General features: G+C 41.8%; 1 protein-coding gene across 4 annotated transcripts in view; it reads right to left on the bottom strand.

The window, feature by feature from the left end:
* The window catches only part of LOC108437846 (Kv channel-interacting protein 2), a 347,094-nt gene that overhangs the window by 239,733 nt on the left and 84,472 nt on the right, over nucleotides 1–22,889 (bottom strand). For 2 of the 4 annotated variants that reach the window (XM_037532671.1, XM_037532670.1), the window contains exon 2: nucleotides 19,744–19,827. In XM_037532671.1, the coding sequence (XP_037388568.1) occupies nucleotides 19,744–19,816 (73 nt within the window). In that variant the 5' untranslated portion in view covers nucleotides 19,817–19,827. Of the gene's footprint in view, nucleotides 1–19,018; nucleotides 19,041–19,743; nucleotides 19,828–20,050; nucleotides 20,063–22,889 lie in introns of those variants that run through there. The other 2 variants (XM_037532673.1, XM_037532677.1) reach the window with 2 other exon arrangements.

The raw sequence follows: 22,889 nt of genomic DNA on the forward strand, positions 1-22,889 counted from the left end.
ACATCATTTAGACCCTATGAAATCTCAGCTCGGCCTACAGGGTGGCATATGAACGGAGCCCTAGGGCGGGACACCTGTACAGGGCAATTTGTTGCAATCCATTTAAAAGAGCCAGAATTTCTGAACTACGGAAACAGCACCTCTGTGATCGAATTAAAGAATCCACTGAATTTTCAATGTCATGTTTCAAACGAGCAAATGCATCAGCTTTGTTTTGTGGTACCTGTTATCCCAATAGTGCAGGGGTCGGCAACATGCGGCTCTTTTAGTCTACTACTGCAGCGCCACAGCAGCATAAACGCTGATCATTCTAATACAGTTTTAACAATAATTAAATGCTGAAGTTAATCTAGATCTGCTAATCAATTCTTTAACCCTGAAGATCAGCGCAGACTGCTGGCCACCATAGTAACACAATGATCTCGCCTAGCTAGTAGCTACCGAAAGGGCAAAGAGAGAGATTTAAGACGAACGTTGATAGTCACATGAACTTATTTGCATTTATAGTCACTCCAGCTGCTTTACTGACACATTTACTCTGCAACGCGAAACTGACAAACACTAAAAAGTTGCTAAGCTGGAGTCAGTTTGAAGCTGAAGTCATTCGCCAGCTTCGTGTTTGGATTTTTCCATTCCACCTACATTCGGTGCAGCAGTTACGTTCTGACATCTTGGGCATTATTCATGGAGGAATGTGACCGTTCGAACAGGAAGCTGGCGAATGAGAAGCGGACTAAAATCGGATGTTGACTAACATTTTATAAGAAACTCGCACTTTTGGAAAAGCATCCTGCCAGAGATGCAAAAAAAGCAGCTGTAGCTGAGCTAAAGCCTAATGCCTGCATTTCCGTTCATATAAAAGTACATAGTACATAATAGTACATAAGCACACACTGAGACATCTTCAGACCCAAGATGGTAAAATAGACATTTGAGCTGCTGACCCATTTAATTTGCAAACACTTTAGTAGCGGTCTCAAGCAGTTTGTACTTTTTATGGTTCAGTTTTTCAATTAAGGCTTAAAACTTACCTATATTTCAGGTTTGAAATATATTATCTTGCAACTGCACACATTAATAAAAAGTGACTATTTGCAAATTCCACTCAACTGTTCCAGCAACCTGATCCTATAAAGCAAGCTTATAAATATAACAAGTGAAGGTGATTTCAGAGCATGTTTCTTTTTCCTGTAAATTCATGATTCTAAGGCCGGTGACTGCAGTCAGTCACTCACGCATGCTGTACATTAACATTAGTCATGGCTGCTTGTTTACCCAGTGAAATGCCTCCCTCATATGCTTTATCCTGGCATGGCTGACCGTATAGGCTTCAGTCACTGGCCAACAACTCTGCTGAACACATGAGCCTCGTTTCTGCTAATTCCAGCTGACTTCAGCGAAGCTGCTCATAACCTAACAAGCTGAATGTGTAGGAGAGCAGGCCAGGGACCGACAAGCTGGAAGTACCTTTCTGGATCAGAGGCTTCGCTGTTTTCAGCCAGGAACAAGGGCAAAGCAGAGTTTAAAAAAAAAAGAAAAGAAAAAAAAAAGAACAAAAAATCGATGCAACCGGTAGCACCACGAGGTAGGAGAGGTCCTCACTGCATCCCAAAGAGAACCCGCAGCATCCAGGAGGCCAGAGCGCTCGTTCTGAGAGTGAGATTAATTGGTTTCACGGAGTACCTTCTCTCAATCTCATCGCAGGCCTTCACGTCTCTTTCTAATTGACCCTTAGACTCTTTGATTGAGCACACAAGCCCTGCGCCATCTGAGTGAGTTTGAAATGAAATGGAGCTCAGGAGAATAGTGTGCTTCACTGATGAATGAAGTTGCTCTACAAAAGGGATTGGAAACATATTACTCACTGGGGTTTGTTCCGAACAGTAGCCGGGATACTTTCTCCACTCAATCCTATCCAGATAGCTCGTTAGTAGGGCTGTAACGGCCGTGAAATTTATAGCCAAACAATGTTTTTTTAAGCAGATTTTCATTTCTTCACTTTTCACCTGAAGCTCTTACTTTGGGTAAATGAATGCACTAACAGGAAAAACACACAGTGATGTGGACGTGGATTATTCCGTGTTTCATTAAATCTTACAGACTTGTTTTACAAACAACGGTGTCTCTTCTTAGGCTGGGTGCAAAACCAGTGTAAGTAACCAGTGCTGTGAATACACCAAGTTTTATTGATTCTCAGCTTATATCTGAAAACTTTATGCACAGCTGCTTTACTGTTCACATTGAGCCAATACATAATTCAATAATTCAATACATTTTAATTGAAATGTATAAGAACAGGGTAAACATTTCCTTAAACCAGCACTAGATAAAGTTACTGAAAACTACCTACAGCACTGCGCATGCTTATGATGAAATTGTGCACCAATATAATCAGCAAATTTTAAAATGACTTTTTTTTTTCTAGGCCTTGGTCTTCTACTCTTAAGGTATGGGTCCACAATATTTTTAATCGCACCAATTCACTGTGCCAGGTCCCTCTGAGGTAAACATTCACATTTAAATGCATTAATGTTTGCTGCTGGTTTTTCATGTCATGTGACAATGAATAACAAACACCAATGCTTCACACATTAAGCTGCAGACACTAATCTTGCAAACGACCTCCTGATCAGGTAGATGCATCACATTGGTCAGATTCATTTGCATGAAGTTTAGCTCTGTCTTTGACACTCTGACACTCCACATCCCTCAAACTTGACACGCTGCCACGTCTCATGGAATGCTAATGAGACAGGTCGGCATACGTTGACGTGCTACAGCAGCATAACACTCACTTCTAGCCCAGAAGCGTACCCAAGGGGTGACCAGGGACACGTGAGAATCAAGTACGGTCACCCTTCTGGCCACCTCAGGTAGTTAAAGTGAGACAGTCAATGTCACTTGATGGTGAAAATTTGCCAATTTGCCAATAGAGAACCAATCAGCTGTAAAACTGTGATACTTCATCTAATAATTGACATCTCCTGCTGTGATACGCTGATTTCCTGAGCAAACTGGTGGGTGAATGTGTGTTGGGTCCCTTTAGCATTGCTGCTCATAATGTATCACAGCTAACTGAGATGAATATGATTTATAGATAAGCTATAATCATTTTTACAGGTAATACATACATATGTTTGACATTATACAAAGTGCATTCAAACCAAATATTGTTACTTTGTGAAAATAAGCAATAACATTAAAGCAGTGTGTTTAGTAATCCTAAATCAATCGCGTCACGCATCTACCACAAACATATCGCTGCTGTCAGAACAAAACCTCGTATCTCCAAAATGGTAACTTTACAGCAGAAGCAAAAAACATTAATGTAAGTCAATGGAACCAGAATTTTTTCCAAGACATTTTGGGTCATTTCTTTTGGTCTGTTCATCATGACATTTAGGCACAATGTAAAGGCCAACAGGCATTTTCAAATAATGTCAAAAACTGAAAAAATGGAGATACAAGGTTTTGATTCCGACAGCAGCGATATACAATCAACAGACGCAGAACTGGTCCTCTACACTCTGGTTTATTGTACCCTGTGTTGCTCTACCACAATCATTCATTTAAAACGCCTTATTTGTGCCAGACCTGCTGATGAAATGACTATAACACTAAGACAGTGGTGGAGATGTATTTCCCCTCTTTTACTGACTGAATGAAATAAAATGGCAAAAGAAATGCATTTTTAAATGCTTTAACAAACAGTTGTAACAGCTTATGTTATATTGGCTACAGCATAGCCCACCAATCTCCCTGCATTTCAACTCACAACTGGGGAATATTTTAATGAGAGGCATCTAAAAATTATATATCTTGCAGGAGCACTAACAAGAAACACATTCCAAGTTTTGAACCGAAAATGATTTTACAACCCAAAAAATCAATTTTTTTGAATTACAGACTTGTGCAAGAACTTCCACCTACAGCAAAACAAAGGGAGCTTGCCCACCAGTACTCCAACTTAACTGGAGGAGCAAATTTCTCACTTTACTTGTTGCCAGCATAATTGGTATGGGAATTCGGGGCAGACGGTAGAACTGGCGATTGATGTAACCTCCTTGCTCTTCTGTGCTCTCTGTCAGTGAGTGATTGAGTGTCTAGAAAGCAGGGTTGTTCTCCCCATAGCTCATTCTGGTGGCTCCCCCTCCACGATCCCTGCCTTCCCGCCTGCTCCAAATGACAGCTGGAGTGCTTGTTGATTTGGGATTGACAAGGTGTGACTGGGGCTTCCTATGCTTTATGCCTTCCCTTGCTTTAAGGGCCCTTTGAGCCACTAGGGAACCCACAGATACTATGAAGAACCCTGGCTATGAGGGTAGAATAATGAGGCCTGTTTGAGTGTGTGTACAAGAAAGAAAAAAGAGAATGACTCCAACCAAACAAAGAAAAGGTTTCGTCAAGTCAAAGTTTACTGATATAGTGCTTTTTATTACAGGTGCGCTCACAAAGCAACTTTACAGAAAAATCCAGGTCCAAGCCAATGATGACCGAGGCAAGGAACACCTTTCAAGAGCAAAAAGAAGACACCTCAAGAGGAACCCATCCTCCTCTGGTCGAGACCGGACACCAAACAATACTTTTGGTTTGCTTCCGTGTCGGGAACTGTGGACCAATTTAAACAATCATGATTGTAAATGAGATGCAAATATATGTAACCTGGGTGTAAAGAATATCTTTAAAGCATAAAGAACCTCCACATAATGTAATTCTCCATAATGCCCTATACTGCAGGACCACCGCATGTGCAAAGAGTGGAAAATCATATACCAGCAAATCAACAGCTAAGTCTAGCAGATTTACAAGATTCAGGAGAAAATAAAAAGAGTAATAAAGGTGTTTAGTGTTTTTTCTTTTTCTGAAACACTTGGCCATCTTCATCGGTGATTCATGGAGGAATGCAGGTTCCAGCCATGTGGTGCCACGGTAACCCCATTAGCTTCACCATCTGCCTATTGCCAGGCCCTCACAGCATCAAAGCAGTCCTCCTACTTCTGTTGGCATCCAGCGCCGTCTGACTCTGTCATTCATAAGGAGGAATAAAAAGCTGCCTAATATATTCCAAAGCGAGTTGAATCCCAAGCTGAACCATCAGTCCTTCTGTTTTCCATCATGTTCAAGTGGCAATACTCGACTACAAGTAGAAGCCAGCCAAGATTGGTTCAAAAAAGATGCAGAACCAGAAAGGACGATGTCAAAAACTGCTTGTCCATTATACAAAACTGAAACGCTGTGAATTATTACGTTCTCTTTGAGTGTGAGAGAAAGAGAAAGAGGAAAAGCACTCAAAGATTCAAACACACCCACTGAAGGCTGGCCCTCACTGGGAGCGAAAGAAAGAGGCAGATAGCTCTCTGTCAAAGGCAGAGTTGGAGTATTGATCACTTTCTGATGCTGGGGGTAAAGTCCACACACCACGGTCTGAATTAATACAATACCCACAGGACTCATTAGCTCTGTCTGGCCCTCCCCGACCCACCAAAGCATCAGCAAGACTGAGAGGGAGAGGAAATGTGGTGCAACTGAATGACTTAATTCTCCACTTTAATTCTTCACTGAGAGCGCAAGCAAAATACCCCAGCTGGACCTGCTCATGATCCCACTCAGGTCGCGGTGGAGAGAAGAGAGATATCCCGCAGGCGGGTTTTCTCGATCATCCGCCTTCAAAAGCTGCCATGTAGAAGTGCTTAGCCTGATGAGACGGGACATGATTCAAAGTGACCCCCGTTTTAGTGCCGCTAAAGATGACTCACTCTTCTGGGAGGAGAAAGAAAACAGAAGAGTACAGGAGAGATTCGGAGCAGGAAGAAAGATAGAGATGGTAAACAACAGGGTGGCTCTCAAAAGGGGGAACGAGGAGCACAGTTCTCAGCTCTAATTTGGTCAAATACAACAAATGCAGCATCATGTTTTGTCCTAAAACCAACACAGAACTCGGCTGCATTGCAATATATAATCTGGCTGTTTAAGTCAACACACCTACAGAGAAACTCTGAAAAAGGAAAGTGCAAAATAACTCAAGGCAGAACCATCTAGCCTGTAAATAAGTGTGAAAATGGTGTTCATTTTCATGCTGGAACACTGGACATAGATATTTATTTCTAAATGCCAGCAGCCTGTGGCCAATTTGTTTAACCTTTTCACATGCAAGATATATTATGGCTCATCACTCTCGATTTAACTTTTAAATGCTTTTGAAATTACTTGCAGCCCTAGAAAATCCATGACATTACGTAATACAGCCAACAGCACACTGTATGTAATGTTTTCTCAATATTGATGGTTTGGAAACAGAGCATAATGACCTGAATCAGTGCTTCTTTGCCTTTATAAAAGTGGCCAAAAATCAGGACTCACTGCCACCCAAATTAAAACTTATAATATGCGCTCTCTGCTATTAAGCTCAGAGCTTGTTCTGGGGCAGCCACAGGGCTTCTTCACCTACTGACGGATGCTTTGGGTGCTGAAATCAGAATTTTTCTCGCAGATCATTCAAAATTTAAACATGCAATTTAAAGTGAGGACCCAGCTACCATAACATACAACGGCACACTGCAATGGAAAAATGTCCTCGTCGTCAACTTTACCCACATCGGGAATTCTCTCCGCAGCTTCATGAGGAGCCGTAAGTAGACTTCAAATTTTTACAAACGCTCAGACCTCGCTGGATACTTGCTGGTCATATCCAAATCTTTAAAATGGTAACTTTACTTTTAATGCAAGTCAATAGAAACAGACATTTTTCCGAGTTATTTCGGGGCCATTTCTTTTGGTCCATTCATCATTAAATTTATATACAGTATAAAGGATTGCAGGCATTTTCAAATTATATATAAAAAAAAAAACTGGGAGATACAATATTCAAATAGAGATACAAGGTTTTTCTCCAAAAGCAGCGATATGATAATATGTAATGACAAATTACACCATAATATAATACAACATGTTTTTATTAACATATCAAGGATGTTGTCAGCACTACAGTGCTAGAACACAGAGCTTGTTTTATTATAAAAGAGGGAAAAATTTGTCCAATTAAACTGGATTTAGTGCAACACGGTAAGTCAAATACTGCATAAAAATGACTATGCTCCTCGTTTTTGATACCGTTTTTAAGTTGCAGCGCTACTGATAATGCTCCAAACTGTTTAAAAATATTGACACATCGTGTATTGAAATAATTTCTAGAGGTATCACAATATACATTTTTTGCCCCATCGCCCACCTCTAATACACAGGCATGACATGAAAAATTCATATATATAAAGGTACGAACTTTCGTTAAGGTACCAACCCTTCATGAACTAAAGCATGCGTGTTTGTTATTTCAAGTTACAGTTAACTTCTAACCAAAAACGAGCTGATATCTTTTTTTTGCTGATCATGTCTGGAAATTACTGAACATATAAAAGTAAAAAAAACACAAACAGAACGAGAACAGCTGATTACTTTTTCAGGTGCACAAGTATATAACGAGAAAGGGGGGTGCATTGAGGTCCAGTCTGTATAATAATATAGCAGGTTTCACTTAATTGCCAATAATCTGACACAAAGTTCACAACTAAAGACTCAAGACTCGCACCTCAAATAGTCATGATTTCACCTGGACTGGCACCACGGACACTCGAGGTTTGACTCGCACTTGCATAGTGACATAAATATCTCTAATTTTCATGCACTATTTTATATCTTCTCTGACAATTCGAGAACAACACTGCAGGAAAATAAATCAATAGTTCAGCAAAAATTCTTATTTACATAATATTCTCCCATATGCTCAACTGAGACTTTCGCCAGACTGGAAAAACAATGTTCCCAGTTTGGAAAGCACATAAGTGAGATTGTGAGATTGATAAAGATGTTTTTTTTTCTCTTTATGGTGCCAGCACTGGTCCTCCTTTTCTAACAGGAGGCGGATACGCACACCAGAAAGTTCATCGCAATTTGCTGTAATAGAATGAGTCCATCCATGACACGAAGACTGAAGCCAATTTATGGTCCTCTACATACAGTGGGGAAAAAAAGCATTTAGTCAGTCACCAATTGTGCAAGTTCTCCCACTTAACAAGATGAGAGAGGCCTGTAATTGACATCATAGGTAGACCTCAACTATGAGAGACAAAATGAGGAAAAAAAATTTAGAAAATCACATCGTCTGATTTTTAAAGAATTTATTGATCTCAGCCCGTGGGGTCAAAATGATCACAAGAACGGTGAGCAGAAATCCCAGAACCACATGGGGGGACCTGATGAATGACCTGCAGAAAGCTGGGACCAACGTTACAAAGGCTACTGTCAGTAACACACGACGCCGTCAGGGACTCAGATCTTGCAGTGCCAGACGGGCACTTCAAACTTCAGACGAGCGTGTCTGAAGTTTGCTAGAGAGCATTTGGATGTTCCGGAAGAATATTGGGAGAATGTCACATGGTCAGATGAAACCAAAGTAGAACTGTTTGGTACAAACACAGCTCGTCGTGTTTGGAGGAGAGTGAATGCTGAGTTGCATCCAAAGAACACCAGACCAACTGTGAAGCCTGGGGGTGGAAACATCAGGCTTTGGGGCTGTTTCTCTGCAAAGGGACCAGGACGACTGGTCCGTGTACATGAAAGAATGAATGGGGCCCATTAATGATTTGTGAGATTTTGAGTGCAAACCTCCTTCCATCAGCAGGGCACTGAAGATGAAACGTGGCTGGGTCTTTCAGCATGACCATGATCCCAAACACACTGCCAGGGCAACGAAGGAGTGGCTTCGCAAGAAGCATTTCAAGGTCCTGGAGTGGCCTAGCCAGTCTCCTGATCTCAACCCCATAGAAAACCTTTGGAGGGAGTTGAAAGTCCGTGTTGCCCGCCGACAGCCCCAAAACATCACTGCTCTGCAGGGAGGAATGGGCCAACATACCAGCAGCGGTGTGTGCCAACCTTGTAAAGACTTACAGAAAAGGTTTGACCTCTGTCGTTGCCAACAAAGGATATATAACAAAGTATTGAGATGAACTTTTGCTATTGACCAAATACTTATTTTCCACCATTATTTGCAAATAAATTCTTTAAAAATCAGACGATGTGATTTTCTGAATTTTTTTTCCTCATTTTGTCTCTCATAGTTGAGGTCTACCTATGATGTCAATTACAGGCCTCTCTCATCTTTTTAAGTGGGAGAACTTGCACAAATGGTGACTGACTAAATGCTTTTTTCCCCACTGTAGTTACCTAGATATTCCGCTCTCATTTACCTGCCTGCCCTGAGGAGCGACTCAGCATTAAGTGTCTTACTCAAGGGTAGCACTGCTTAATGGGAAGGGTGCCTCAGAAACTGCAGCCTTGCAGCCTGGAGGTTTTTTTTTCCTACGCTACTTAGCAAGAAATGAACCAGACAGTCAGCAGCTCTAACCACCGAGAGCTTCTATCCGCCTCCAAAAAGCCTGTTTCAATTGTGCATGAGCACAAATCTTCAAGTCTGGTCTATAAATTCATGAGCTCAGGCAGCCCCCTCATCTCATACACCTTAATTTGAACATCCTGTTGCTGCCTCTCTCTCTGTGCTCTACAAAGGATTCGACACAAATGAAGGGAACAGTCATGTCAATCAGACAAGATCACAACCAGCTCGCTTTCGGCAGCCGAGCCTGGATTCAGTTCACACCAACAGTCATCATTTTACCTTTTTTTCTGGTGATTTATGAGTTTCCACCGTCCAACGAGTCCCAGAAGATCCTGTCACACTAACGAAAACTGACTCTGCTAATGAGTAATCGTCTGCCAACGTCCATCATTTGTTTGCCAGAGCTGTCATAAACAGTAGTACGAGGAGTCCGCGTTGCTTACTAGCCATATGCTACACTTTACTTTTTTTTTTAAGTAGCCTAATGAGCAAATAGCAAATGTTATACCTCCTTTATCTATTTATTTTCTCATTTCTTATTTCTCCACAAAGCAGCCTGTTCCTGATTATATTTTGAACGCACTGAAATATTAGACTGCAATCATCAGCCCTGCATGTTTGGATAAATACGTGCTTGCAGACGTGGTAGAGATCACCTAATTAATGATTTGGAGCCTCTCAAGAGGCAGCCAGAAATTACAATTCATTTGAATTGATTCTGGCACACTGTCAAGTTAGGCAGTGTCTCTGGGATGCGCACTGCTGGATATGGAGTCAGAAACACGCAGGGTCACGTGACCCCAGTTGCAAAATTAATTCTCACTGGCTTTCTTCTGTTGCACCAGTGTTAGTAGTTTATGGGTGAAGAATTCCTTCAACATGTAATGCAGAAGTTCTTCAGTAAGTTAATTCAGATGCATTCAAGCATGTGCTCGAAATTAAGAAAACTCCAAGTCCCAAATCACAGTATATTCAGAGAGACGTCTGCGGTGTCTGCAAGCAAACCGAACAACCAAGCCACCGTGAAGAAACAGCAAAACAGAAGCAGCACGATAATGACACCTCCACCGGTCCCGCCGTGTCATTTTAGATCATGTTAGTGATCAGCACTGTGAGGTGCTCTGCTCTCCTGCTAGTGTGGCGCTTTCTCTGTTAAGAGTGTACAAATACACACAAAACACACAGATGGAAGCACATTCACTGGTGTAATTATGACGAAGGGGGACAACACAGTTCCTTCCTTTGACAAATGTTGTTAGTGTCATCATTCTGTCACGTTCAAACGATTTTTCTGACCTATTTATTCCTTTTGGGGGTTTTCATCCACTTTCCAAAGACCCGATTCCACTTTCTAGCTAGGACACACCAAGCTGAGACGTTCAAGCCTAGCATGTCTTTCCTCTTTAAATCGGCCACCACATCATTTCAAACTGCAGCCAGCACAACATCGTTGGACAGCTCAACACACTCGGAGGAGAAATCTAACTACCAGTACTTTTACACCAGCTAACAGACACCCATATTGGAGTGCTGGCTGAAGAAAGAGGGTCATCCTCCCCTTCCACAGAGATTGAGGCCAATTATGCTCCTCTGGACTCACGAATGGTCACAAATTGCTGTGAAATAGCCACGGATTGAACCCCATCTGCTGATGATGGCACGAAAGCTTGCACGCCTTCTTTGAAAGGTGGTAGAAAGCCAGGCTTAGAGTTAGTATTAGTGTCAAAGCCCTGCCTGGTTCTCTTCTTACAACAAGGTGGATCTGAGTCCCATTAGGCTGGTCAATGCCCATTTGGGTTGAGAGCACAGGACAAAAGTTTGGCTCTCAAATGGCCAACAATGGGTTTTCTTAAATTAATTATATATTTTTGGTTACCTGTGTTTCACATGTGGCTTCCCTTTTATGTTACCTTGCTGTGAGCCAGACATAACACAAGAAACAGTATAAGCTGACTGAGTAAAACCATTGGCATATTGATATTCACCCAATCACATCCATATGCAGGACTTAGGTTCGTCTATAAGTGGCTGACTTTAAATGAAAGGATTAATAAATAAAACTTTTAATTATGACCCTTGTACAGTACAAAACGACAGCATATGAAAATTAGGCAGAGGATATTATATTTATGAGGTTGGAAACCATGTACAACCACACATGCATGCAAAAACAACCTCTTTAGGGCTTCAAACTGCCATCAGTCGTTGAGTATAAGATAATACGTCACTAAAATCCAGGCATTAGGAAGGAAGATTAACCGGCACAGAGACATCAGTTCAGCTAAGTGTAAGAACGAAGCTTTCCGAGACCCTTTAAATTATCGATGAGTGCTCTTCAGTTTCGGGCGATGAGGTGAAGATATGATTGTGCCGTCTGTAAAGTCTATGACTGAGTCCGTGCAGGTGATTCATAGGAAACAGATTCATTCCATGAGGGGAAGAACTGCAAGGCAAGGGCCAAACCACTGTAACTGTAAGTGAAATTAAAAGAGCTGACCACAGGCCGGTGGTCTAATAGGGAGGTCTTTCAAATGAGCTGCCAAACAGCGCAAGGCAGGGGAGGGCATATTCCCCAATTCTGAAATGCAATATGCCACAAATATGAAACAAGAAAGCTCATTAGGGCTGTAATCTGTGGTTCACTCTGGGGGTCCTGCTCAAAGCATAAGGATGGGGCAGATGTAAACACTAAGGAACAGTCCAGGCCGTGGAGAGTATGTGGGAATAAGTAGGTGATCGTAACTGTAACAGTAAGAAACAATATGCGATCACGCATACTATGGTAATATGAACTGAATTCATTTTAACAGTTCTAACTCCAAAGATATAACCAAGGTGCTTATGAACACAAAACTACTAATGCAAGTCTGTTGCAAGCTACACCGATTAGCAACACTAATAAAGAGCCTACATGCCTTTACCACAGTCAGTACTCTGTTCATTCACTTTCACAACAGCACAAGACAAATTAATTTGATAAATTCTCCAACACCTTTCACACAAATCATAATAATGAACAAAACTCTTACTAATAAGCCACATGTGCCAAACGCTGGATATTCTAAATAAAACCGTATCGGTTTCACACATGAATATTAATATAATCACCAACCATCACCAATACAGGGTGATTCAAAAAGATTCGTCCGATTTCAAAGCGCCACATTTTTACAACCGTGAGGCGCCGAGGAACCAATCACAATCCAACTGTAAGAGGGGGTCATAGAGTTTCTGACTGGCTCCTTCAGTCTGAGAGGAGCTGAGACCCCTGAGCAGAACGTTCTGCGTTCTCCACGTCAATCAGAGCGAATCCGTCAGAACTGAGCAGCGGGATCTTCATCAGCAGTGAAGCTCCAGCAGCTCAGAGCGTTCGGCGCTGGTTCCACAGCACTGGATGATCTCCGAAATCCCACTGAAAGAGCCGTGAGAGCAGCGACGCCCGACACGCTCAGTCCAGTCTGGGATGAGTTTGACTGTGGTGTTGATGTCGTCCGTACAGCTGGAGGAGGTTCAGACTGAGACCTTGTAGAATCACATAATAAAGTTTATGCTCATTTAAAGCGTTTACAGCTCACTGCACTGATCTGTAGTGATTTACATGTGAAATGAATCATTTTGAATCTATTAGAATCGCCCTGTATAATAAGCATTAGTAATGTGCTGCCACATTAATATTTAAACACTAGTGTGCAGTTTCAATAAGTTGTCTGAAAGGCGATGTAAGGAGCAGAATACTGTATATACATCAAAGGAACAAACATTTTATTTAATATTTAACCCTGTAACCTATTAGAAGTACAACCCTCCCTGGACAAAAGTGGTGTTTTGCAAAGCAGGACGACTTAAGCCAAAAGTGGTGTCCACCAGGAATGTCCTTTCGTGCACCTCCTATTGGACAGGCTTGACTGTGCTGAAGTTATCTGGCTATTAATATAGCCCTCATCCCATACAAGATCAAAGCACACTTCATTATAACTTACTATTAATTAACTGCACTTAGTTGCTTAGAATGTAGTATTAAAATTGCACTCAATTATTGTTGCTTTCCCTCGTATCATGGAAATGCCTGCCGTACCATGACAGACATGCCTGTGAAACACGCCTGTCCAACGGTAAAGCGAAGCAGTGTGTTGGGTTACCATGCCAGCAATAATCAGCAGCTATTCATTCCATTCACATTGAAGTGATGAAGTAAATGCCTAAGCCTTTATTTGAAGTTCCTTCTCCCTCTTAACTGCACCTATTTTCTCAACTGCTACAAGATGAAAGTCTCAGCAGGCTCTTGAGGGAAAGTGCCACTACAGTCACCAGTTTCACAAAGCACTGCTGTGGGAATGCACCACTAAACATGCCCTCAGGGAACGGCGAATGATGAGGCTGGATGTGGTCACTGAGCATGTGCTTAAACAGCTTCGGTTTGTCCGCAAAACACCTTCATTATTCTTCAGTATCCTAACCGTCCTTTCCATTGACTACAGACCTGATCATCACCGGCTCTGAAGTAGTAATGTCTCAACTTACTTAACCTGAGCGTGAATCCATACACATGCAATTAAAAAATGGAATACGCACAACTCTCAAACATCTTGAGCAAACGGAGACGGATGACTTTGCTTTTTCTCCCAAAATAGCAGAGATCTGATGGATGTCAGTCATTTAGTACTGTAGTAATGTAGTACTGTAATAAAAATGTATCTTGTCAAGTGAAATGATCTTAAACCTAGTGAATATATCTAAAATTTCCATTCTGGGATGGGTGTGGATGTCTTATAAGATTATCTAGCTGATTTCTGGACATTATTTTCTTGTTTCAGGTGATTTTACCAGATTTATCCATATTTTATGAGAAGTTATCTGCCAATATAGTAAGAAATTTACTTAATATAATGGCTTAAAACAAGTAAAAAAGTCTAGAAATAAGGTAAAGAATTTGTATTTATGTGCTATTAATGTATTGTACTAACGTATTTAAGATCATTTCACTTAATGCGGTTCGTCATTTATCATTTTTTGCAGTGTAGGTCGGAAAGTAGAAGGCAGGCTTTCACCAGACCACGTTTTTTTTTTCTCCGCTCTCTTCCATGAAACATTAGTTGGAGCATGAATTATGAAAGAGAAAAAGCTGAGGTTTGCAGAAACAGGACACGGTTTGAGCCAAATTCCCTTATATTCTGTCTGGTTCTTATTCTTTCACACCTTTCAAAGCAAATGCATTTTCATGGCTTGCCGAAAAAGAGAAACTGAATGTGTGGAAGCAACAGTAAATGAATTCATCCCAGACGGAGATGGAATTGACCCCTCTCCCTCGTACAGGGACCATATGCAAACAGAAACACCACAAAAAAAAGGCTGCCGTGGTTCAGCAGGTGAAATAAACAAAGAGAAAAATCTATTTCATTTCATACAGGTAAACATTTAACAGCCTTCACCCTGATGGTCCGACTCAGACGAGTGGTGAACGTCATGCTGAATAAAAAGGTAATCGTATCTACAACATTTAACAGCAAGGAAAAAATAAAATAATCAAAATAAAGTCAGTTCCGCTGTCCTCAAATAAACGACTTCGCTTGACTATGATAACTCTTGCTCAAAGAAAACATCACCAGACATGACTTCTGTAATCGTCCTTTGATCTTTTGGCACAGTGCGCTCCAAATTACAGAGGGGGAAGAGAGGAACGAACAGACTGTGAGGGAGCTATTTCTAGAGCGATGGATTTCTGCTCAAATCAAAGGGCTGGGTTTTAAAGTCTGCCATCACCCACGCTACCTTGAAGCATCACAGGTCAATCCCATCACATGTCCACAGCTCGCACCCGGAGCCTCTGAAGAGGCAGTTCTGAGTCACGCTGGCCTCTCCCACACAGCCACACTTTCACACCGCCAACCCACATCACTGAGATACTACTGCTGAGGGGAAGAGGAGTCCAGATCTGATAAACAAACTTCGATGCCAGGGTTCCAAATGAGCCCGTATCAGCCCTCTGGGCGGCGTTACCCAAGCGCTTTTCAGCAGGGGTGTAAATCTCTGACCTCTCATTCAAATGCTGTTCTTCAGAGCGCCATGAAAACTTTACAAATCAATTGATTTAATTATTGTGATTGTCGTTTATTGACCGAATAATCAATCTCGGCCCTGGAATGGCTTGAGAAACCATTTACACAGAAGAAAAACATTACAAAAACCTCGTTCTTTGATTTTTATGTCTAAAAAAATAGCCAGAGAAATAGCCCACATTGTTGTGAATATTATTACTAGCTATTATAACCAATCCTAACATTCCCAAATCAATACAGTAGAATTGCAACTTTCGGATTGACGCACAACACATTTCTACACCTCTGCTTGTCGTGCATTCAGACCAGAATATTCAATCACTGGCACTTTCAGGAATCCGAATCAGCCTGAGCTTGAGTTTATAAATCTTTACCTCCACTCCACTCATAACTCTGCAACATTTCGGCAGGTTACCTGCCGGAAGGTGGCCCAAACCCAAGAAGCTGTTAGCTTTGAAATAAATGCTTGAAAGTCTGGATCAGGTGGATCTGAATTTGGGTTTATAGTGGCACGAGGTGCGATCTGAGAGGATCAGCCAAAAGGAAACAACCGCAGCTTGCCTCATCTCTGATCGCGTAGCTTGGCCATGTTGTTTGCCTTCAGGAATGTTTGTGGAGAAAGTTATGGATGAGGGCACAAAGCTGCTGCTACAAAAAACTAAAAACTAAATGAATAAAATATGAAATGGCAAAGCAATTCACATCTAAAGAAAGTACCAAAAATCTTCATATTCCTGATCATATGTAGTAGAAAGAAAGCAAAACTTCTGGAAAAAAGTTCTGGAAGCAGATCGTCCCGGAAAGAAAGAAACTGCTGCCGAAATACTGATCAGGTTGCTGATAAATTCTAAGAATAAAAGGCCTTATTACCATTAGCGGCAACATATCAATGCAACGAGGATATCAAGTAAATGGCTCAGGACGGGACGGCTTGTTTTAATGTGTCCACGCCGTTCTTATGATGAATTTGCTACTTCAAATGAGCCAAATAGAGAAAGGCAGTTACGCTTTCAACGTCTTCAGGCCAGTTAACACATTGCCAAGCCAAAACTCACGAGAAAAGAGCTATAAAATTAATAGATATAACTTTAAGGGCGCACACATTGTGCTTAATGGCATGCTACTAGTTTGTTGCTTTGTGATAAATGTTCCTGCAGAATGTCAACAATATTCCTTTCCTAATTTCTGAGAAAATGGCCATTTCTTTGCAAATGGCCACTTAACTGTTATGGCATCTAGCTGTTGGAGCTAAATTAAATTGCCCATCACAGCCCAAGGCTCTGCCCCATCTGGATTTGTCACATTTCTTTCAGAGAAATGCTTATTGTTCCAAATAGTGTGGTGCTATTTCAGCCTGAACACCAGCCCATTGGCAGCAGGCAATAGAACTTTCCAAATAGGCAGAACGCACTCGAGTTTAACCCTAATGTATGTCCAGGTGTTGTGTTGGCTTCATTATGCTGGACAGAAATGTCATAACGCATACCTAACAACGTCTAAAGGGTCAATAATTGCATGCAACACGGCTAAGTGTGGCATTATAACTGGACCAAATGCCCATTAAGCAAGCATAAAATCTTTTGGACAGAGGATGTTCTGGCACACATTCCGTGCCTATTGCACTGATGCAGAAACACGTCTGGGAAGCTTCCAAGATTGAAATAATAACAGGAAATCTGTGTGAAAGTGGTGAGAAGAGAAAGTGTCTGGAGAATTGAAGAACAGCAATGTCTAATCTAATCAGAGGTAGCATATTAGACGCAACCACACAAATGCCCATCCCCATTATGAGGTGGAAGCTTGGCGAGTTGTCTGAAGCAACGGTAGACTATTGAAAGACTACAGGAAAACATGTTACAGACTGCCAATTATGTATGAGACAAACAGTCTTTGGTTGAACTCGTCCCTTCCTACTCTTTAATTCGTCCAGTCCCCTCCTTTACAAGTGTCACTCCTGTTTCTAAGGTGAGAGCGTTTTGAGCTACGCTGTCAATCCAGCTCAGCTTTTGACGCATTTTGAGATACTAGACTGCACAATAAACTCACAATAAAAACATATTTATGAGCTGTGAGGACAGAGGAGATAAAAAAAAAAGACCTGAGACTCTTCATTACATCGCCAGCTCAAACCATGAGAGGCCTAGTACTGAACCCTGCTCTCCCAGGCTCTGGAACCGTGTGCAGCTGTTTCACTGCCGCCTTGCGGCTCCGCAGCGAAAATGAGACTTTTTTTTTAAGGTAAAATATGATGTTTTGCTGAGTGCTCTAACACACAGTTTCCACTATAAATGGTCTTGAACACTGGAATTAATGCATCCCTAAGATCGGCACGCAAACTGCTGGTAGCAATAAAACGGCTAAGAAGAGAAAGATTCAAGATGAACATCGAGAATTTAGACTTCTTTGCACTTAAATGACCTCCTCCTGGTTTCCTGGTATGCTTAATCTGCAAAGAGAGAAACTATCAACTGTGAAAAGCCTTGTACTTCTGCGGAAAAGTTTCCTGCTGGAGATGTGAGAAAAGCAGCTATAGCTGAGCTACAGCTTAAAGCAGAGCAAAGTGAGTCTGCACTTTCGTTGAGATTATACTGACTTGACTTGGATATATTTATATTTTGACTTGACTTGAGATGTTTTTAGCCCATACCAGCACATCAGCCCAGACAAAATTGGTAAACGGTAAAACGTTACATCAATAAAACGCATACAAAGTGCTGCCACGATGGCTTGATTTTTGTTGAAATTACATAAAATGGCTCTGTGCTGCCGAGCCCAGCATTAGGCCAAATGACCGGTTGTGCACAATTCAAACGCTCCTCCATCCTGAACCAGGTGCTAGGTAAGTTCATAAAAACACTGTCAGCCTTTCAGTGCACAACAATTGTGCTGGCAGCTCTGACATAAGCAGCTGTTAGTATTTCATTCCTTTTTATTTTGCACAACAGTGAATAGTGCTTTTGTAATTTTGCGTTTTTCTATTTGCATAAAGAAGAGGATAGTGAGACATCCAATCTATCGAACATAGCTTTTTATGTCAACATCGTTCCTACCAGTGTATAAGAAAGAGGAGGATGAAGAAATTGGCGATCTGAGGTTGGATTTTTCGAAAAACAAGGCTCTTTCTATTGCTTCCTCATTTCGGTACCTGCAGACTCTCCTTGACCAATTTGGAAGCATTTTATCTGGACAGTGCACTGCAGATGCCCTTGAAGGTCTAAATTCAACAAAACATCTATTAAAAGCAACTGAACTTTAAGCTGCATGTGAAATATTCTATTAAATCATTTCCTAACCCTAAACCTAAGCCTAGCCCTGACCCCAACCTCAAGGCAAAGCCTACACCTACTGCTAAACCTAACCCTAACCATAAATGCTGTTGATAATCAACTGAGTATCTACAGATCGTCTATCGTGGACCATCCGAATAAAGTGTGACCAATGATTTTTCTGGGTAGGGTCAGCTTTAAAAAACACAGCACACCTGATCTCAGCGTTCCCCTGCGCTCGGCTTCCTACACCAACAGCGGACTCCACTAAGCCTCCTGCTGCGTCCCACTCGCGGATATCCCACCTTGCATTTTCACAAGCTGAGAAGGTACAAGATCCCTCCATTCACTCCTTCCTCCTCATCACCTAACACCTCCTCGCACATCTTAATTGAGGCAGACGGCGTGATGTGGCGTGGTGTGGTCTGCCTGAGCTGGACACAAGTGAGAACACCTCCTGTTTTCAGCAGTCCAGGTTTGAATGGAATTAGCTTTACTGTTCAAAGATCTGACAAGACGCCTTACAGCTGACACGACTATCTGGACGACAGAGAAACGCGTTAACAGGTGCATCCATCAAACTCTCCTCACAAAAGCTCAGAAAGCCAGGTCAGCAAAGAGAAGCCCTTCAAACACACGACGAGACAGAACACAAACAACAAAACATGCAGTTCAGATCTTCTGACAACAAAATGTGTCTAGAACAGTTCACACTGTGTTGTCTGTATTATGTAAATACCCTGCTGAAAGATATAATATAAGCCACTGACAGTGCCTGTTGGCTCCAGATGGTTTCCAATAGTCAGTGATGGTATTTATGATTTATGAACATCACATTTTAAAGGAGTCTCAGTAACGGTTGAACAGGTGTTCTGACTCCAGGTTCCTAATCTAAAGGTGTCCTACAGAGAACTGCTGGCCTCTAATAGCAACCAAAGCCAATTTTTCTATCATGTTTGAGTCTTCTTTTCAGCAGAGCTGGACAAAACTGCACGTTTTACTGCTTTTCAGAAACAAGCTCCAAACTTACCAGTGAGCTGGTCGTAGGATCCGTCGAGTTCCCTGGAATCAGACAAGCTTTGGTCCCTGTTTTTTGTCTTCATTTCCACAACTCCTACAAAACGAGCAAAAAAAAAAACAGACAGAACACTCAAAACGGGTTAGTCGGTGCCGTGCGAGAGGGTGTAATCACCGAGTCCGAGGACGGAAAAAAAAGTTTTAGGACAACATAAAACGGACAGTGAAGCGATTCCTCTCCCCTGCTCTCTCTCTGCCTCTGGTTTCTGAGGCGCTGAGCTGACGAGCTCTCTCTCTCCCTCCCTCCCTCCCTCACTCACTCACTCACTCCCTCACTCCGACTCTCCCTCCGTGAGGCTCTGAGCTGGAAACATCGACAAAACACACGTAGTCGCCGCTCTCGTCGTGTCAGAATTAAAAAACAGTAAATATCTACTGTTTTCAGCCACACGGGCGACGTCTCTGCGCTGAGGAGAATTAGCATCAGGCTAACTATCCTGAGGTAAAGCTGCGCGCGACGCTTCGGTCTCCAACGGTCGCCTAACGACCGAAGCGAAATTTAAACCAGTTCAGCGTTTTTAGGGCGTTTTTATCCCTAGAAAAAGCCCAAAAACACGGCACAGTCATCAATAAAAGCCTCCCCCGCTGAAAAAGGGTCACCAGAAAGCTTCAAGATTAAAATCTAATGTTTTTTTGCTTTCAAAAGGCTTCGCGGTTTCCTCCAGTTTTCCTCCAGTTTTCTGTGGAACACCTTCAGATCTCCTGAGGAAGCCATCAAATCGGTCTGTTAAACTGTTAGGATCCTTTACACTGTGATATCAGACAAGACACATTACAAAACCTAAGCACTTCATGGTTTCTGTGGGTATTTTTCCAGCAGGGTTTATTTAAACATGACTATAGACAAAATAAGCAACAACTATTTCAATGAATTCCATCTTGGACTTTCTTCAGAGAGTCACCATACAAACACATGAACTCATATACATCCCTGAGATCAACTAATACCAAAATACAAGTTTGCTGAAAGGCCTAAATGTAAAGTTTACGGACTCCTATGTAGTCGTGTTTAGGAGGCCCTCATCGTTTATGAAAGCCTGAATTTTGAAAATCGGCTGCTTCAGCGCTGGATGGGTGAGCGGGACAGATTTAAAGATGAAAAACTGTATGGAAAGGAGAGAGAATGTAACATACGAATAAAAACCAATAACTACTGTTATGTAGATCACCAGTGTTAACCACCCAGTAGGGTTATGCGTAGTAATAATACTGAGAAGTTTAATTCGCTGCTTTTGCACAGTGAACATTAACGTTTGTGAGATTAATGATAAAATAACTAATTAAACACCGTCATGTTGGTTATTTTAGACTTCTGCTGAAAACAAAAGCATAGATGAATTCCAAGCTGGTCTAAGATGGTTTATGCTGGTCTGGTGATGGTTTAGCTGGTCACAGGGCATGGTCATGCTGACGGACCAGCAGACCAGCACCCAAAACACAACATATTGCTGTTGTCGGAATAAAACCTGGTATCTCCATTTTTGACATTTTTCAGTTTTTGATATAATTTGAAAATGCCTGTTATTTTATTATATTGTGTGGAAAATTCATGATGAATGGCCCAAAAGAAATGGCCTAAATGACTTGGAAAAACGTCTGGTTCCACTGACTTGCATCAAAAGTAAAGTAGGTTTCCTTCTCCTGTAAATTTAGTATTTTGGAGATACAAGGTTTTGTTCCGACAACAGCAATATGCTGGTTTTACTGGTGACCAGCATATTAACTTCTATTGCTACTGACCAACATAGCAGCATCCAAAACACAATATATGCTGGTTTGCTGATGACCAGCATATGAGCATCCAAAACACAATGCAAGCTGGTTTTACTGGTGACCAGCACATTAACTTCCATCCCATTCTGCCGTTCTTGAGCTGATCTGAAGGCCACATGAATTGGCTCTGCAGAAAGTCGGTGACCTCTGCGCACTATGCCCCTCAGCATCCGCTGACCCTGCTCTGTCATTTTACGTGGCCGACCACTTCGTGGCTGAGCTGCTGTCGTTCCCAATCACTTCCACTTTGTTATAATCCCACTGACAGTTGACTGTGGAATATTTAGTGGTGAGGAAATTTTCACGACTGGACTTGCTGCACAGGTGACGTCCGATCACGGTACCACACTGGAATTCACTGAGCTCCTGAGAGCGACCCATTCTTTCACTAATGTCTGTAGAAGCAGTCTGCAGGCCTAGGGCTCGGCTTTATACACCTGTGGCCGTGGAAGTGACTGGAACACCTGGATTCAGTGATCTGGATGGGTGACTGAATACTTTTGGAAATACAGTGTATGAGCAGCCCTAAACAATATTCGCTGCACATTCTTAAAAATAATAACTGGGTTTTCTTGCCATCAGTCACCCAGTAAATCATGGTAGCACTGAAAGGGGAGTCTTCATCATCCACTTCTTTACAAAAAGCCTCCCTGACTGACACTTTATCAGGTTCGCCTGCCTTAGTTCCACTATATACATGTGCAATTGAACAGTTTCTTTCCAAAATGCTGTATATAACGACTGATTGGAGATCTACAGTAAAGACTTTAGCTTCAACCCTAATCAACCCAACCTGATAAAATTACTGCCTTTGTAAGCCATTGATCAGCTGAATAATGTGTATTAGATTTGGTTTGGAGGTGAAACCTGGAGGAAGGCAGATCTCCAGAAAAGTTGCTGACCACTGTTCTAAAAGCAAACCGTGCTGCTACACAGTTTGGCCCAATCCCATTTCACCCCTCGCTCCACCACTTAGCCCTCCATTTTATGCATTCACACCTAGGGGTAAGGTGTCGCGATTTTTGTTGAGGTGGAGGGGTAGGGCTGATTTTTGGGGCTACACAAGGTATTTCAGAGGCAAACTTCAGACGGAGTGCCACAAGAAAAAGAAAACCAGCCAGATGGCTGAGCGAGAGACCAAAGAAACACACAAATGTGAAAGTTTACTAAGTAAAAAAATGACTATAACCATATTATCTTAGTTTAATGTCGTATCAGTGTATTATGGCCCTTTTCTTCATAACGAGCATTAAAAAAAAACACTAGTAGTATGCTAATTTCCCGTTCCACCTTAAATGGTGCAGGAGTTACTTTCTGGCTTCTCAG

The sequence above is a fragment of the Pygocentrus nattereri genome, chromosome 22 (genome assembly GCF_015220715.1).
Source record: "Pygocentrus nattereri isolate fPygNat1 chromosome 22, fPygNat1.pri, whole genome shotgun sequence".
In the NCBI taxonomy this organism is placed as follows: domain Eukaryota; kingdom Metazoa; phylum Chordata; class Actinopteri; order Characiformes; family Serrasalmidae; genus Pygocentrus; species Pygocentrus nattereri.